Source organism: Hydra viridissima, unplaced genomic scaffold, assembly GCF_058129835.1.
Source record: "Hydra viridissima isolate aposymbiotic clone 2 unplaced genomic scaffold, HvirCarnegie_v1 scaffold_12, whole genome shotgun sequence".
NCBI classification, from domain to species: domain Eukaryota; kingdom Metazoa; phylum Cnidaria; class Hydrozoa; order Anthoathecata; family Hydridae; genus Hydra; species Hydra viridissima.
In genome coordinates, this window is record NW_028324311.1 from 6708547 (window position 1) to 6727740 (window position 19194).

Genomic DNA, 19194 nt, shown 5'->3' on the forward strand with positions numbered 1-19194 from the left:
TGCTAAAACAACTTGATAAATTCGGTTGTTTAGAAATATCTATCGTATCGTTTTTTCGCCTTTGGTTCTTAGGATTAACCAGCTTTATTTTTATCATGATATCCTTTGAACGTTATTTGACTGTATTGTACAATAACATGCTTTGCGGAGTGATAGTCAAGGATTCATATTTAATTGCATACTTCATATTTATTGTTTTTTTCTCTTTTGGTACTGCAGCTTATTATGGATATATCTATGCAGCTTTAAACTTGTATCTACAGTTCTTACTCTATATATGTTCTGGTTGTTTAACGTTAGCTGTTCTTGTTTTGATTGTTGCTGCAAATATTTCAATGATGGTTGGAACTAGAAAAAAACTAAGAAAAAATGCAGTCCGAGGCCAAAAAAATGCTAAAGTCGAAAGTTATATAACAAAAACTGTTGTGATGATTTGTCTTGCACATGCATTGTTTTACACTCCTCTCCTTGTGGCACAATGTTACATGTCGTTTATTTTCTCAAAAGATGATATTTCACTCACTCCTCCTTTTCTTACAATCTTATTATGGACAGTTGTTGTCAAAGAGATTAGTTCGTGGTTAAATGCGCTGATTTATATTTTAAGAAATAGAAAAATCTCAAAAATGTATGTTTCAAAGATAAATTTACTATTTGGAAGCAGTGCTGGCGTTAGAAATAGTTTAGTTCAAGAGGCCATCTCTGAAGTAAAATCAACATCTGCATAGTAATTGTAATCTGTAACGTAAAGTTTTAACATGGTAATTTGTATTGTAAAGTTCTAATGTAATAAAAATTCCCTAAAAAAATTTTTATAATAATGATAATAATAATCTAATAATAAGTTTTTCCTGGAAACTTAATAAATTTCCTGAAACTTGTTTAATCTAAGGCTTCATGAAATACTTTATAAGGACAGCTCGGAACGATAATTAACCATATCACATCAACAGGTTTTTGTAATATTTCGAGAACCACTTTACTGATTGTGATAAGTTTTTTTATTTTAAGACAAATTTATCTCCAAATACAGTAAAGCTTTTAGTAAACATCTTTCCGAGCTGATCACAATTGTTTCTCAATTTAATGCGGACACCTCGCACGAGTTTTTGAACAACAGTTTTCATAAAATTTCATGATGCCACACTACCAATATGCACTACCAATATGGAATGCGATAAGCATCAGAATCTCGGTACGAAAAGTATAGCGTAGATTGGTCATTTTTTAAATATCCCTCTTACGATACCGAATTGGAATCGGTATCGAACGAATTTTTTCAACTTTGAAGTATCGTTGATGTTAGTATTGTTCATATGAGACTTCCGAGACTGATAGAATAAGGAACTGAATGATATCACATTTTATGGTTCCCATATTTTCTTATTCAGCTCTGAAGGAAGAAGATTTTTAGGCATATTGACTTTCATCAAATTATTTGATTGTTAAAATAATTACCTGCAAATAAATAAGTTATGTTAAAAGTCTGTAAATTATTAAACCAGGTGTCATGTTAATACTTTACTCCGTGAATATTTTATTGCGCAGTAAATATTTTACGGTAGGATTTTACTGCGCTCGTTATTATTTTACCGTCATCAAGTGAAGCAGAAATGTTAGAATTTGTGGGTGTAATTTTTTTGACAATTTAAGCCCAATTCAGCCATTCATCTTTCCATGACTGCGTTCAAGGAGAAGGTTGAGGACGAAGGAGCTTATAACCATTGGCATACTTTCTGACTACGTTGGGTAAATTCTTTATTGTTTTTTTAAGAACCAACATTGTCTGTAAAATACTTCTATTACCATCAATGACTCCTTTAGGCTGAGTACTACCAAAAACAGCAGTAATAGAATTCCATATTAACTTTGCTTGTTCCAGGATCTTTAAAGTACTTCATAAATAGAAAACCAATTCAATCATCTGTTGTTGTTACCATAGCAACCACATGTGGTAGGAAAATCACGAGCGAAATAAACTATGGTTAATACATTCACTATACAACAATTGGCTGGATATTTCACCACACCAATATGCATTTAAAAATGCAAAGAGAACCAGCAAGGTCGATGTCTTGATGATAAATTAAGAAGTTTGGGAAAAGGGATTTATAAAGCTGATAATACGAATCGGTTATAAATACTAGGCATCCGGTACTATTATCCGGTATTAGTATATTAGTATCTATATTTAACTAAGAGATTTTTATATTTATACATTATATACAGGTGGATGTTCACATCTTGAATAAGAATCTATTTATGTATTCTTATTCAAGATCTAAACTTTGTGAACAAATTATTTACAACATAAAATTTAACTTAAACTTGGATTTTTTTTCTTTCAAAATGAAAAGTAATGCCTCCATCTCCCAAAGCCTGAATTGTCTTCATACTCTCTGTGAGGTTCTAATCCATGTCTCGCCAATCTTGCACTCCTTATCTCCCCTTTTCTCTCTCAACAGATATGCTTTCATTAGTAACCTCTAATTATAAAATATCAATTTAAAAAAAGAATTCTCAAGTTATTACTTGCCATTACATGGTTTAACAAATATCTTTTACTTGCAAATGTAAAGGCAAAGTATCATATGTAGCATTTATAAATTCGAATTTTATTTGAATTTTAAAATTTGCAAAACCGCAAATATTGGCTGAAAGGTATGTGATTTTGCTGGTGTAACAAATCAAAATCTACACTTGCTAACGAACTATCAAAGGGCTTTCTATTATTGGTTAACTGTTCAACTTAAGTATTTTCTAGTTATTTTATTGGTCATAATAGTGGTTTTTTCATAGCGATTTAGCCGTTTGATACTTTTTCTTGTAATCGTTTTTTGATATTGGCAATACTAATAAGGGTTTTCGATTTCGGCTCTTCTCTCAAATATATATGTTATCTAGTCTTTTTGTAACCAGGTGAGCTCTTTCAGTGGATTTTCTGTAAAATTATAATGTAAATTAAATAAATAATGTTAAAAAATTACTATTGTTATTACTTTTATTATTGTTATTACTATTATTATTGTTATTATTATTATTATTATTATTATTACTATTACTATTATTATTATTATTTTTATTACTATTATTATTATTATTATTATTATTATTATTATTATTATTATTATTATTATTATTATTATTATTATTATTATTATTATTATTATTATTATTATTATTATTATTATTATTATTATTATTATTATTATTATTATTATTATTATTATTATTATTATTATTATTATTATTATTATTATTATTATTATTATTATTATTATTATTATTATTATTATTATTATTATTATTATTATTATTATTATTATTATTATTATTATTATTATTATTATTATTATTATTATTATTATTATTATTATTATTATTATTATTATTATTATCATTATTATTATTATTATTATTATTTTTATTATTATTACTATTATTATTGTTATTGTCAATATTTCACTTTACTAAGTCCTGTAACTATATTGCTGGCAGATAAGATGCATTTTAGTAATGGAAACAATAACACTGCCAAAAATAGTTGCGAAAACTGATACTCGGGTGATTTAAGGCATGTCTCGCTTTTATGAGTGTTCGGTTGCACCACTAAACATTTCTTTTGAGCATAACTTTTTTTGGCAAACAGTTCACTAAAATGAACTTTACCAGGCAAAAGCTGTTAAAAATTAAAATATTAATTTTTTACGACGTTATGGGTTATGACGGATTTTGTCTTTTCTGAAAAAGGAGAATATCTTTAAAAATAAACAAAATGATCACTATGCACATCTTTTCCAGTAATGTTCAGTCTAGTACACTTCGATAATTGTTATTATCCACTTGTACAGTTAGTGATTTGTGGTACGATCAGAAAATCCGACGTTTTTTATAACCTTTCGGCGTCGTCCCTAACACGACTAAAAGAAGCAATCTTCGTTAACGGCACATTGAGGAATAAAGTCGATAAGAGTAATTAAGATTTTTTTGTTGGGTGAAACATGTGATCAAATACATTTTATTTGGCATGAATTTTTAGATTTTTAAATATTTTGCAGCTGTTTCAAGCAAAACAAAAATCATTTTCTAGTTTGAAAGTTTTACATGAAAATATGTTAAACCAGTTGTCTTGTTGCTATGTTTATCTTTTTGTTTTTGGTTTTAAATTGAAAATGAATTTAATGTTTCACTTAATCTTTTCTACTTTTTATGATTCATTTTCTGTGTAATATACTTGGTATATGTTACATACATACATACATACATACATACATACATACATACATACATACATACATACATACATACATACATACATACATACATACATACATACATACATACATACATACATACATACATACATACATACATACATACATACATACATACATACATACATACATACATACATACATACATACATACATACATACATACATACATACATACATACATACATACATACATACATACATACATACATACATACATACATACATACATACATACATACATACATACATCTAAGTTGTTAATTTCTCAATAACTACTACAAGTTTTGTGAAATTTTCATTTTTTAGCAAATGTCATAATGATAAAAAACAAGACAAGTTTTGAAATTACAAGGAAAAGTTGCAAAATCCAATTGTTTTTTATTAATTATTTGTCTTTACTCAACCTTGAAGTTTTAATTGGTGGTTGGTCTAAATAAAACCTATACAAATATGAGAGAGATTTTTTTAATTTCTTCCTTGAATTCCATTAAATTTTTTTTTCATTATATGATAACTACATTATAATGTGTATAAAATACAAGGTGCTAGATTAATATTGACAATTTTTTAATCCTTGTTTCTCATAGGACAATGAAAAATAAATATCAAGCACTCTTCAAAATGCAATATATGGGAATGAGATCATAGTGTTAAGCAGATTGTTTCATCATAAAGGTAAGAAATGATAATATTAAATACTAATTAATCTTTCTTTTTTTACCAATATTTGATCACTTTAAATAAATGTGTTAAATCTCACAATAGGGTTTTGCTAAATTTCGTTCTTTCATCCAGCTTCTCCATTGTTAATTTTTAGAAAATACTTTGGAAAACTTTTCAAAGTTGACAAAGGCTGATATATCCAAGGTTATGTAAAGCACATAGGGGATCAGACTGATGGCAGGGCCAGTAAACCTAATTTTAATGCAATTTAAAAGACAATCTTTAAGGGTATTTTGTTTTAGAAAGAAAATATTTTACTACCTTATGTTATCTATAAGTTTTTATTTCCTAAACTTAAGTAAGTTATTATCTCCTGATTTGTTAGAGTCAAATGTTAAGATGTAGCCTGTGCTTGGTGTAATTAAAAGTGAAAAAATAAAATTATCAGGAAAAATATATACCAGGGTCGACTTTTAGCCTTTTTGTATTATAGGAGAGTGACAAATCTCCTTATAAAGTCAAAAGACTTTTAGAGAGTATTTACTACGTTTTTCCTATTTCTACCGTGCAAATTTCGAATTTTGCAAAAAAGAAAAAAGTGTACAAAGTTGAATAGGTTTGGAACATTTAAATTCGAACCTAAGAACATAGCTAAACTCTATAAGTGTTTTTATACGAAAGCTAAAATTTTAGAAGGCCTAAAAGAAATCCATCATTCAAAAAAAGTATAAAGATTTTTAGTGCCGGTTTCTTCACATTCCTATCGAAGAAAGATCTAGTAAATTGTCCAATTTTTTTCCTTAAGAAAAATTTGGTAGAACTAATAAAGGCATTTCTGAGCAGTATTCTCAAAAATGATGTAATATTTTGGAACCTCAAGTTCAATAAGAACTTACACTTTAAATAGGTGAATATAATCATTTACATTTAATAAAAATAAAGTGCTATTTTTTGTTGAATATGAATGTATAGATTTGATAGATGTATATTTTTATCTATTATCAACTGTTTCTATAAAAACAATGTCGGCCTTTGATAACGGTATACTTAACGTCTAACTCTTAATGCGATCAATCCCGCGAGGTGAAAATACATCACACGCGTTTAAACAAAAATAACACGAAAAAAAAACGAAATTTTCTCAGACTGGCCTTAAATCACCCGAGTAAGCGATTAACTATATGCAAGAGTCTATTTAAAAAAAAAGCTATTACAAGTCGTAAACTATCAAGTTTTCAAAAAATGCACCATTACTATCATATAGCATACAAATGATGCAAGTTGCAATACTGCATCACTGCAACTCATAACTGATTGAAAACATACCAAGAAATATACATGAATGCTTACAGGTAATAACAATTAGTTAACTAAACTTTCAACGAGCATAACTGAATTAAACAAATAAGAGTATTTGAAATCAAAACCTGTGCGCTATAAGGTAAAAGGTATTTACTGGCTGGACAAACCAGTATAATGTATACAGTGCTTGAAGAACAGATCACACATTGTGCACTATTTGCAATCAATCATAACTTGTATTACAATACTTGTTGCATTTCTTCTGTTGCATTCTTCCCTTTCGGTTTTTGGCTCCCTTCCCCACGGTCATATGAATTTCCAAACCACATAGAAAGTTCCTTCTCAAGCGTTTCCTTCAAATTTTTATGCTCACATTTAACAACAACATATTAATCTTGGTTGAGTAACTCAAGATTAATATGTTGCTGTTAAATGTGAGCATAAAAATTTGAAGTGAATACTTACTAAACAAAATCTGAAAGTGTGGCAGTGCTCGAAATTTAATTTTGTTTTGTTGGCCAGTCAAGTTTCACTGTTGCACTAGCTTAGGTGTCATTTAATAGGTCATGTTTCGCTTGATAAACTGTGTCAAGCTGCTTCTACCATTACTGACAAGAACTAGGAAAGATATTTCTTTCTTCAAGTTCTACAATCGAACAAAGAATTGACCAGAGAGAAATGTTTGAGCTATTAAAAGAATACCTTCAACATTTATGTGAATTGTAAACTGTGTAATATCAGATGAACTTGAAGATTTATTTAGAAGCAAAGAAAAACAGTTTTTTAATCCTGTATAAAAATATTCACCACCAGCTACAGAAGCAATAATAATTTTTCTATGAGTTCTAAGAAGTGTTCTAGCATCTTTAGGCAAATCTAAATTTGATTTTTGAAAAGTCTGAAGCAAATTATTCATAGTAAGCATCTGCGTCTCGTTATTTTTTTATTCTAGACGAGACGAGGACATTCGTCACGATCCAGGCGTAAACCAAGAACAAGTAGATTTCACGGGAGTTTTACTGGAGTTTGACACGTATTAATGAAATTTTAAATGCTTGTTTATTGAGGTTTTAAATACGTTTCTTATAAGGTTTCAAGCACGTAATAAACGAGGTTTCAGTATGGAGCCTAAGGGTGGAATGCAAGAACCGAACTTGAGTCAAGTTCGACTTGAAATCTCAAGTTCGACTTTGTCAAGTCAGACTTGAAAAATTGACTTGAGCGAATGCGTAAACGAGACTTGAAAATTTCAAGTTCGTGCTTGAGAAAGTCGAACTTGAAAAATAGTCGAGGCGTTGAATTTAGGGCGTTTATCGGAAAATGCACTTCGCAACCAATAGCGGTAATGGATTTTTTTTACGGGAAAAACCTTTTACTGAAACAAATTCCGTGTAATGATATTTGTATAATATACGATTAAATAAAAAGTTAATAACAGTAAAAAAAAAAAAGTTCTTGCTATGTATTTTTCATCAGAAAAATAAATTCATCTTGGCACTTTCAGTTCCAAATCCTAAGTTGTTGGTAAACAACGGTTGGTCATATGTACCACTTAAGTGATCAAGACAATTTCTCTTGATTTCTCCATTTTAACAGATTCCATTTGAATTAAAATACATGCAAATGTTCTAGAAAATGCAGAATCTTATTTTGACGCTTTTTGGGGATGATACTATACTACAATGTATTTTTATTTATCTTTTTACTAATACTTTAATGAAAATAATGGTTTTTTTTTAAAAAAATACTGAGAAAATTACTTTAAACAAAATTAGTTTTCTCAATACTAATACTACATAATACTATGTGTGTGTGTGTGTGTGTGTATATATATATATATATATATATATATATATATATATATATATATATATATATATATATATATATATATATATATATATATATATATATATATATACCTACACATATATATACCATTAACATATGTAAGTATACCATTTACATATGTAAGTCAATAGAGATCACATATGGAGACAGGTCTTCTGAAATTATTGGGCCACTTATAGAAACAGAAAAGAAAACTTTTAAAAACCATTGATAGCATCTTGCTCATTAACACATGAAAAAGAACAAAGTTTAACGTTAAACAAAAATCTCTTAATAAAAAAAAATACAAAAAAGCAATATAATGAAATTCATGATCTTGATAAAGAACTAATGCAAAAACAAATAGAAATAGATGATATAAAAAAAAACTCTCTCCAGAAAAAGCAACAATACAAACAAAACTGTGTGAAAATTTTCACAAAGTTTTAAAAAAGCAACACAACAGAATTATTCTATGTGAGGATTATTATTTTCTAACAATATCAGATCCAAATTGTTTTTGGAATGTTTGAATTTATCACTTTATTTTTTATTAAAATTGTTTTTTTCATATATAATACTATTTTGAAATATAAAATGTAATTCTTTTGAAATAATATGTAGTATAAATATTTGAAAATAATGTTTTTGTTATTAGACCCTTTATCCATTATCAGACACAAATTTTTTTTAAAAAAAATAAGTCTGAAATTTGACTTTTGCTTTGTTTCTGCAAAAATATCTTTAGTGAATGCTTTAGCACCACATTCTTCATTGCTATTTTGTATTTCATTGCCTCCACAATAATCATTTTGTAGAAGGGCAATGTTGTGAAGCACAAAACAGGATATTATTATAGCTATGGAATTTTGCAGTTTTGTTCCTAAGGGAATGTTAAGACAAGGGTATTGTTTTTTTTTGATATACCAAAACAATATTCAACAACAACATTCAACATGTGTGTACTTCTCAAGTTGTAATTGTATCTGATTTCATTTTCATTTTTGGGTTAGAAAAAGGTGTCATTAAATATTGTTTATAAGGATAGCCAGAATCACCTGAAACATGAACATGTTGGCGAGCTTCTAAAACTTCTTTAATAGCTGAGTTAGCAAAAACAAATGAATCCTGAACAATTCCAGGCCATTGAACACAAGCAGATAAAATTTCATATGAAGCACCTGCAATGACCTGGCAATTCAAAAAAAAAATCCCTTTTTGTTTCGATAAATTTCTGCGCTTTCTCCACAAGGAATTATTATAGGAATATGTGTTCATTAATTGCTTCTATACATCCTGGGAATCCTTGAATTTGGTAAAATCTAAATAATGGTTGATAAATATAAATATTTTCTTTATCTAAGAAAAGTTTGAAGTTTGTATGAAATAGCAAAATCAGATATCCATGAAAACTTATAAGCACTTTTGCTAAATTATCAAAGAATCAGCTTCTGTTGGAAACTTTATGTACTGATATCTTTTGTTAGCCATTTGAATTGAAATGTTCTAAACCACTGGACAAACAGTTGAGTTTCAGCTCTTCCAAATCTCCTATTATTCTCTAAAAGAGTTTATTTATTGTTATAAGCATTTGTTGGTATAAAATGTTGTTATTTAAAAACGTAATGTAAAATCTACAATAAGAAGGTGCCATTTTCTGATACCGTTTCTTGAATATCTACTCACTTGGAATGAACCAGTAGCATAAAACCGAAATGCAATAGCCAGTTGTTGTACAGTTGAAAGAGGGCACCCTCGATTGTTAACATTGTTGTTAACAATGTCATTAGCTAATATTAAAAAGTTTTTTTTGGAAAATCTGTAGCACCTTTTAAATTCTATACCGTGGTAAACTTCTAAAGGATTAGCTCTGTCAATAATAAACCTTGGTATGTGACTTGGCATATTTTCTCTTCTTCTTCTTCTAAAATTCAGCTCATACCGATTCATTTTTGAACATTTTAAAAAAAGTTTTTTTTAATACTTCATGTAATTGTAACTACTTCTCATGAACTCTCTTTTACACGTATCACTTCTTTGTATAACTGCAACTATTTATTACTAAATGGAATTTACTTTTATACTGTATCACAAAAATGTGCCTTAATCAACAGCCTTTTATAATGCTAGGATGTTCGACATTTCAAAAAGCTAATAAACATTTCTAATGGCATCAAAATATGACATGTTGAATCATTACATACGAGTTACAGGATGTTTTAAAAGACACACGTTTTCGCAATGTTAATTTTCAGTTTTCTGTAATGAATTCATTAAAAAATATACTTTCACAATGTAACCTTCTAAATTAATTAGGTGAATATGCCCAAGTAACTACTTTTGCTTGTTAAAAACTCATTTTCATACTTGCAAAGGTTGTAATAAGTTATATAGTAATAGTAAAGTTTTGTTACGCATCAGCAAAATGATAATGGCGGTCTGTTTTTTTTTCAAGTTTGGTTTCAAGATTGGTCTGGAGCAGACTTGAAAAAATGACTTGAAAATTCAAATATTCTCGTTTTTCAAGTCTGACTTCAGTTCAAGTTCGCTTCTTGCATTCCGTTCAAGTCAGACTTGAGATTTGAAGTCTGACTTGAAATTTCAAGTCGGGTTCTTGCATTCGGAAGGAATTTTTGCTCTCTCAAGTCTGGTTTGAAGTCAGACTTGAAAACGGTCTATTTTTAGCGGTTTTCAAGTCTGACTTGAGTTGAAGTTCGCTTTGTGCATTCGCTCAAGTCGCACTTTATGTTTGAAGTTCGACTTCAAATTTGAAGTTCGGTTCTTGCATTCCACCCTAAATCTTGAGCAAAAACATGTACGAGACGGTTTAAGAGTAACCAAAAAAACGTAGATTTTACGTGGTTTACTAATTCTGTCACGAGTTTATACTAAAGTTTCAATCAAGCAAACATTTAAAATCACTTTAATTCATTACAATAATCTTGTACGTTTAAGATAATCATTTTCAACGTACAACTTATTTCAATAAACAATTACAATAAAGAAAATAAATTATCATAATAGAGGAACATTCATGTTCCTTTCATTATTTACTACATTATATTTATAAAATAATTCTACTTTTCTTTATTTTCTCCAAGTCATAAAATTAACGTAGCTATATTTCTTCTATATATATACATAAAGGTATATGCATATATATAAATTAAAAAACGGCAAATAAAAGAAAATGCATAAAATGATTAGTCTCTTGGCAGAAAGTGCTCTTTCCATTCCTTGCTTTAACCTTTCACTGAAATAAGTTTTTAACTGTTTTTCAGGAATCTCCCATGTCACTAAAGACATTAAAATTGTCAACAAAAATAAAGTTGTTGTTTGTTAATATGGTTAGTATATTGCTTGTTTGGCACATGGTCATGATAGTCTAGATTGCATAGCAATGCACTTTTACATCCTTACAAACAGTTCCATTTGCATCAAATTTTTGTTTTAGCTTTTTTTTCATAATATTGTCCTCAAGGCAGTTTTCCAATTTTACTAACTCTTTTATTGAGAAAACCTGTTCAAATGTCACTTTAAGTGCAAATCTTTAATGATGTAAATTCCATTTAACTGAAAGAGGGGACTATCAAATAGTTTGTGATTTGAATAACATCTTTTACAAAACTATATCAGTTCTCAATTTTCTAGCAGTTTTTAAATAAATTGTTCTATGATTTTCTGGTGTTGCTTCTATTGAACATTTTTCACAACCAAACTTCCCACTACACATTTAATAAATGCTTGTGCAGGTGCATCAAAAATAAATGAGCGAACACAAAGTGGCAGTCCAATGTCATAAATAAAAATTCCATGCTGCCAAATTCCATCAGCAAAAATTGTAAATTTGATGGTTTATGTACAAGTAAGCTGTCAATATTTATGCCCACTTCAACAGACCAACTTTCTTTGGCGCTTCTTTGAAAAATTGATAAAGTACCCTTTCGTAATCCAATGTAAACATATTTTCCATTACATTTATCAACACCTACATTATGAGGCAAATGCAGTAAAGTGCAAGAATCTTTTGGAAAGTTTTCTAGGTGAAAATGACCACTAGTTTGTATCAAGTTTAGCAACTCATCAGAATTATCTCTTTGGAGTTCGTATTTTACTACCCATTTAAACCTGATAAAAATTCATGCACAGTTTGCTTAATTAAACATGTATCTTCATTTTCTGAGCTTGAACTTTCAAAAGGATCAACTTCTTCTGAGGAATCAAAATGAGAATGACTACTTAAACTTACAGCTCTTGTTAGGGAATCATCGTGTAAACAATTTGAAATTTTACTCTCACTTTCCTCTGATATTTCTTGTTAGAAATCAGATTGAGAATGAGAGCTTGATGAAGATAAGCTGAAAGCACAAGCCAAAGATATATTTCCAGCTAAAGCTGCTCGGTATTTTTTCATATATTCTTTCATATATGATGTTGAATTTGCTATCTTTATTTTGTTAAATTGCTAATTTTACAGCATTATTTACCAAAACTTGTAAAATCTTAAAATAAATATAGGAAAAAAACCTAATTATTAGAAAAAATATAAATATAGGTATATATCATTAATACTGCCATATTACTGATATACACATTTACCATATTATTGAGAATATATTAACATCCAACTATTGCTATAGCATCCAACATTTTGTGGCTTATATGCAACAAAGTAATGTACATTATGGCAACAACAACAAAATTTTTTTACGAGAAATCTTGATATATATCTAATATATTGCATAGACTTGGTCTAAAATCTACATTAGGCAACAAATATATGAAAAGCAGAAACATTAAAGTCTAATTACATAAAAAAACTATAATTATTTGACATATAATTTTTTTTTTTTTTTTGACAAATATTTCCCCTAATGTAATCTAAGTATAATGTTGAATCTTCCAGAAAATATAAAATAAAGCAGCTGTAGCTTTCTTGCAGAAAGCACAACCTTGAAATTTTAAACCTTATTTACTCATTAAAAACTCTACTCTACAAAAGTCTCTCCTTCAATTTATACTTTATAAAATGCCTCAAATAAGTTCATAAAAAAAACCGCTTTAACTATATTTATAGAATTTTAGGGAAACTACGTCAGTATTCACTTTCCGTAATTGCTTCCGCGTGTTGATCAACATTTTAATATTCGCGTGTTTTTATAACTGGTTTTCACAACCAGTACAAAAACCAATCACAATTATAATTGGTGTTTCGGTAAATAGTGCAAGTTTGTTTCTCGGATTGAAAACAGATTCTTGAAATGTGTTATTCTTTTTGTTTTAGCGGGTTTTAAACACGCAACAGAAACTACGCGTATCATATCGCCGTGCTGTGCCAGCTGGGAGAGTATTGTGACAATTGGACACGATTAACAACTACTTACAGAACTAGAAGAATAAAGCATTAAAGTATTATTCAACGATTCGGATTCATTGCATGATTCTTCTTTCACAAATCTTGCTATTTCAGAAGCGAAATTTCTCGTTTTGTTCTGGCTGATCTCATAGTAAGGTTACTTATATCTTGCTAATTTTACAAAATAATTTTATTATGAATTAAATGAAGATAGATTTTAAAAATTATCTGCGGTAAAAATTATTAACTACGTACCTGTTGCTTTCTCGCAGCGAACACAACGTTTCAACTCCACATTTTCTCTTCTAATAAAAATCTCCCCTCCACAAAAATTCGCCTTCTATTTATACTTTACAAATCAACTCAAATATGTCCATAAAAATACCGCTTAAACTATGTTTATAGGATTTTAAGGAAACTGTGCAATGTCCACTCTTTGTAATTGTTTCCACGCGTAGTGTAATTACAGTATCTCAGATGATTCAAAACCAGTGTTTTCAACTTTATGTTGAAAAACCAGTGTTTTCAACTTTATGTTGAAAAACCAGTGTTTTCAACTTTATGTTGAAAAACCAGTGTTTTCAACTTTATGTAGAAAACACTGGTTTTGAGTTATCTGAGATACTGTAATTACACTACAAGATACAAAAATCAACAAAGAGTTATCGATAAATATTTATTGCAAGCATAACCAAAACATTATAATGAAACTACAATACCTAAAATACTGTTGGTAAAAAATTTATCCTCAAAAAGATTTTACTAAAAAAGTAAAAAAAAGTTGTTCTAATCCGATAATCATAATTTTAAAAAGGATAACTTTAACGATATATTTGAAAAATATATGCAAAAAAATATAAACCACTATTTGAAAAAGAAACAACTTTAAAGCATAAAATGAATGTAACAATAACACAACAAAATGGTGATTTCAAACTTTGCCCATGAGGAAAATTTTAATACAGTCGATAGGTGGTGTTAGCACCGGTGCCATAACCCGGATGATAACCATACCAGATCCCCGGTTCAATACGGGACCCGTCTGAATAGGCTAGCTGGTATATACACACACACACACACACACACACACACACACTATCAAAAGAAAGTTTGAGGCAGGTTATGGTTTTATCTTTTAAGATATTAACATATTGAAAATGTTTAATTTCTTGACTTGATGTGTCTATGTTTTAGTTCTTGATTCTAGTATATCAGTAATTGTTTAGACCATTTTAGCATATTTCAATAAACAACGGGTACCTACTAGATATATTCGAATTAACTTGTTTATAAAATAAACATTTGAACTTGATTATTCAATTAGAAGATCATATTTAGTTAAAATCTATATTTCTTCGATAAAATAGGTTTGTTAGTGTCTTTACTTCGATAACAATTAATAAACTTTTAAAGATTCTTTTTTTCTTTGTTCAAAAAATTTTTTTTTAAATTGATTTTTTGTAATTAAAATTTTGTGTTGGTGTAAAAAATGTGTAAAAGAAAGGAATTAAGCATGATTGAAAAAGAAAGAATTCTCGTTTACCACGAAGAGGGTTATTCACAAATCCAAATTTGAAAAAAAAAAATATTTAGTACAAATGTTGTGTAAAATCAAGCTGTTGTGTACAAATGAAATTACAACGACACAAAGAAACTGGTACAAATAAAAAAAATGCACTGGAAGACCTAAAAAAACTAAGAAATTACAAGATAGAGAAAAAAAGGAAAATTTCCATACCGAATAGAAGATACACCGCCGAAAAAATCAGGTCTGTTGACATTTAGTTTAACATTGTTAAAATTAGCACTTCCGCTGACAAGGATCGACTGAAAAAATTTGACTTGCATGGGCGTATAGCTCCTCGTAAACCATTATTAGGGCCAGGTAATAAGACAGAAAGGCTATATTGGGCTAAAAGACTTGAACTTTGGTCATTTGGACAATGGAAAAACGTCCTTTGGACAGATGAGTTCAAATTTGAAGTTTTTGGTTCAAAACGTCGTGTTTTCGTGCGAAGATATGCATAAGAAATGTATTCAGAACAATGTTTATTACCAACTGTAAATTATGGGCGCGATCTGTCACTGTTTGGGGGTGTTTTGGTGGAGAAAATGTTGGAAACCTTCACAGAATTCAAGGAATAATGACAAAAGAAATTTACAAAGACATTTTGGAACATTAAGTTCTGGCGTCTGGTGAGAGATTATCTTCGAATCAGTATGTTTTCAAGCTTGATAATAATCCAAAACATAGCAGCAAAATCTGCAAGGGATACTTAGAAGATCTTCAAAGCTAGCAAATACTAAAAATAATGGAATGGCCGCCACAATCACCAGATCTTAAATTCGATAGATTTACTTTGGGAAGAACTAGACTGGAATGTGCAAGAAGAGCAGCCATCTTTTATAAAAAGCCTCAGGCACATAATATAAGTAAAATGTAATGTAATAGAACTGCATACGCTCAATCAAAAACTACGTAAATTGATTGAGCGTATGCAGAAGATCTGTGCAGCTGTTATAAAGAATAAAGGAGGTTACTTTGACGAATCAAAAATTTAGCTAAAACGTTAATTTAAAATGAAAATTATTTAAAAAAAAAAAAATGCTTAACAATATTTAGTTCTTGTAAACATAACAATTTGAAAAAAATTAGACCTGTAAAGAAATATTAAATTATTTCCAAAAATTTAGTACCTGCCTCAAACTTTCTGTCGGTAGTGTGAATATATATACACACTACCAACATATATAAACATGTGAAATATATATATATATATTTTTTTTTTTTCACAGTTATATTTGGCCTTTTTTGAAATATTTTATCTTAACCATCTTTTTGTTTCATTATTTTATTCATTTATTTTCTTACTTATAAACTGTTGTTTGTTTTTCAAAATAAATTAATAAAATAGAATAAAAGTTTATGTACATCTTATTTTTTGCTTTCAAAAGAAAAAAATTTCAAAAGAAAAAAACATATTTTTTGTTTTCAGAAAAGTAAGTTTTCTCATTTTGACACTATAATTTATATTCAAAATAAATCATGATATATACGTAAAATCAAACGTATGCATTCAGTAAAAAATTTTGGAATAAAAATGTGAAAAAGCAATAAATGGAATACCGAAACGTGTTCACCAATCAGCGTATTGGAGCTTCTTCGATGACGTAACCCTATTGATTTTCCGTTATTATTTCATTATCTGATTTTGAAAGCATTCCGTTTGTAAAACAAAGTAAACAAAATATCCACCCTATTCCAATAGATATATCTTCTCAGCAATTGCAATAAATAAACGGGGTTTTATAATAATTTTAAATTTGTAACAAAAAATAAGTTGTAGTGAAACTTTCATAAGAAACTCTTTATTTACATTCGAAATGAAAGTTACACAATTGTAAATATTATGAAAATAAAATTTCATTAGCGACCAAACTTTTATAGTCATCACCAATTTTAAAAAAAATTTCCAATACACTAATTGATGATGATGATGATGATGATGATGATGATGATGATGATGATGATGATGATGATGATGATGATGATGATGATGATGATGATGATGATGATGATGATGATGATGATGATGATGATGATGATGATGATGAAGATGTATATGTGTATATAAGTATATATATCATATATACATACATATCATATATAAAATATACACACAAATATATACATATATACATACATATATATATATATATATATATATATATATATATATATATATATATATATATATATATATATATATACATACATATGTATATGTATATTTTATATATATGATATGTATGTAAAACTATAATAACTATATATATATATATATAGTTATTATAGTTTGGCCTAGTTTTAAAAACAAGAGCCAATTTGTAATGATTCGTGTAGGCAGAGTGATTGAACAATGGTACTCGATGATAAATGTTTTGAATTCTTTTCAAATCTTATCCATATATATACCTCCCTATATCAAAAAAGAACCCATTAAAATAGAATGTTTACAAAAACTTTGTTTTTTTCTTTTGTTGTTTTCTTTTCAATATTTAAATAGTAAAAGAATACATTATATTGGACATATGTGCATGTATTTCATGTTGAATATATCAGCTCATAACTTATGACCTCATATTCTTTATTCAATGCATACGTGATATACTGCACATATACTAGGACTTTCATAACTTGACGTTTGTTTATCATCATTAAAACTTATTTTTAATTAACTAATCATTTTAGTTATAGAAGCATGTCAGATTACAAAGATACAGCTTGTCGGTACCAGTTAAGAGACTCAGCAAAGTATCCAAACAGTTGTCTTTTGATTGCAAGTTATGCTTTGAATGCTGTTCTTACACTAGCGTCTAATACCGCTTTAATTTTTGGGTTACATGCCACAGTAAGAAAGAAAAAGTATACGCGTAACGAAAAGCTTGTATTAGCTCTATCAGTTATTGATATGACGAATATATTAGTAGTTCTATCTTCTCAAGCCGTCCTGCTAAATCATGTTGATAAGTTCAATTGTTTAGAAATATCTATCGTATCGTTTTTTCGCGTGTGGTTCTTAGCTTTAACCAGCTCTATTTTTGTCATGATATCCTTTGAACGTTATTTGACTGTGTTGTACAATAATATGCTTTGCGGAGTGATAATCAAAGATTCATATTTAATTGCATACTTCATATTTATTGTTGTTTTCTCTTTTGGTGCGGCAACGTCTTATGGAATTATCTATGCAACTTCCAATTTGTATCTACAATTTTTGCTTTATCTAAGTACTGCTTGTTTAACGCTGGCTATTCTTGTTTTGATTGTTGCTGCAAATATTTCAATGATGGTTGGAACTAGAAAAAAACTAAGAAAAAAAGCCGTCCGAGGTCGAAAAAATGCTAAAGTCGAAAGTTATATAACAAAAACTGTCGTGATGATTTGTCTTGCACATGTATTGTTTTACACTCCTTTCCTTGCGGCACAATATTACATGTCGTTTATTTTCTCAAAAGATGATATTTCACTCACTCCTCCTTTTCTTCCTATTTTAATGTGGACAGTTGTGGTCAGAGATTTGAGTTCAGGGTTAAATGCGCTGATTTATATTTTAAGAAATAGAAAAATCTCAAAAATGTATGTTTAAAGATAAGTTCATTGCTTGGAAACAATGCTGTCGTTAGAAACTGCTTAGTTCAAGAGACCACTAACGAAGACAGATCAGCATCTGCATAGTAATCATCGTAAAGTTCTAACGAAAAAATTAATCCTATGTTTAAAAAATTTTATTGCTGTTATTAGATTTTGTAAAGTTGGAACTTTTTTTTTATAAAGCTAGGGATATTGAAGAATGTGAAAAACCAGTTTGATAAACAGGCGTTTGAAATAAATTAAGTAGTGCAGCATGAGGCAACAAGGATTGGTAAATGACCAGCATTATTAACTTAGGGTTTTTTTTATAAATAAAAAATTTAATACTACGATTTGTTAGCAATACATAGAGTTAATAACTGGTTTTACATCCGCCACATAACAGAAAAGAAAAGCGTTAGTTTGAACTTTTTAAGGGAACCGCCCACAAAGTTCTCTCCTGCTGTCTGTTCATTCTTGAATGTATCTCAGATGTTAATTTATCTACTTTTGAACTTGAAGTCGAATAAAATTGATCAAATGACTTTAGAAACCAGAACAAGAAGACTCTGCACGGCTTAACATGTGTTTAGAATAAAAAAATTTTTTTAAATAACCTCATATGAAATAAT

General features: G+C 28.6%; 1 protein-coding gene and 1 pseudogene across 2 annotated transcripts in view; both read left to right on the forward strand.

Moving 5' to 3' along the window:
• Positions 1-790, forward strand: part of LOC149881005 (uncharacterized) — a 5409-nt gene extending 4619 nt beyond the window's left edge. Inside the window, exon 2 of the mRNA XM_090069534.1 lies at positions 1-790. This exon is cut by the window's left edge and continues 254 nt beyond it. Within this exon, the coding sequence (XP_089925660.1) occupies positions 1-728 (728 nt within the window). The 3' untranslated portion in view covers positions 729-790.
• Positions 791-12392: 11602 nt separating this feature from the next.
• LOC145194197 (uncharacterized) lies at positions 12393-18909 on the forward strand (annotated as a pseudogene). The gene is made up of 3 exons (XR_016445739.1): positions 12393-12474; positions 13357-13579; positions 17681-18909. The product of XR_016445739.1 is annotated as an uncharacterized LOC145194197 (transcript).
• The last annotated feature ends 285 nt before the right edge of the window (positions 18910-19194 follow it).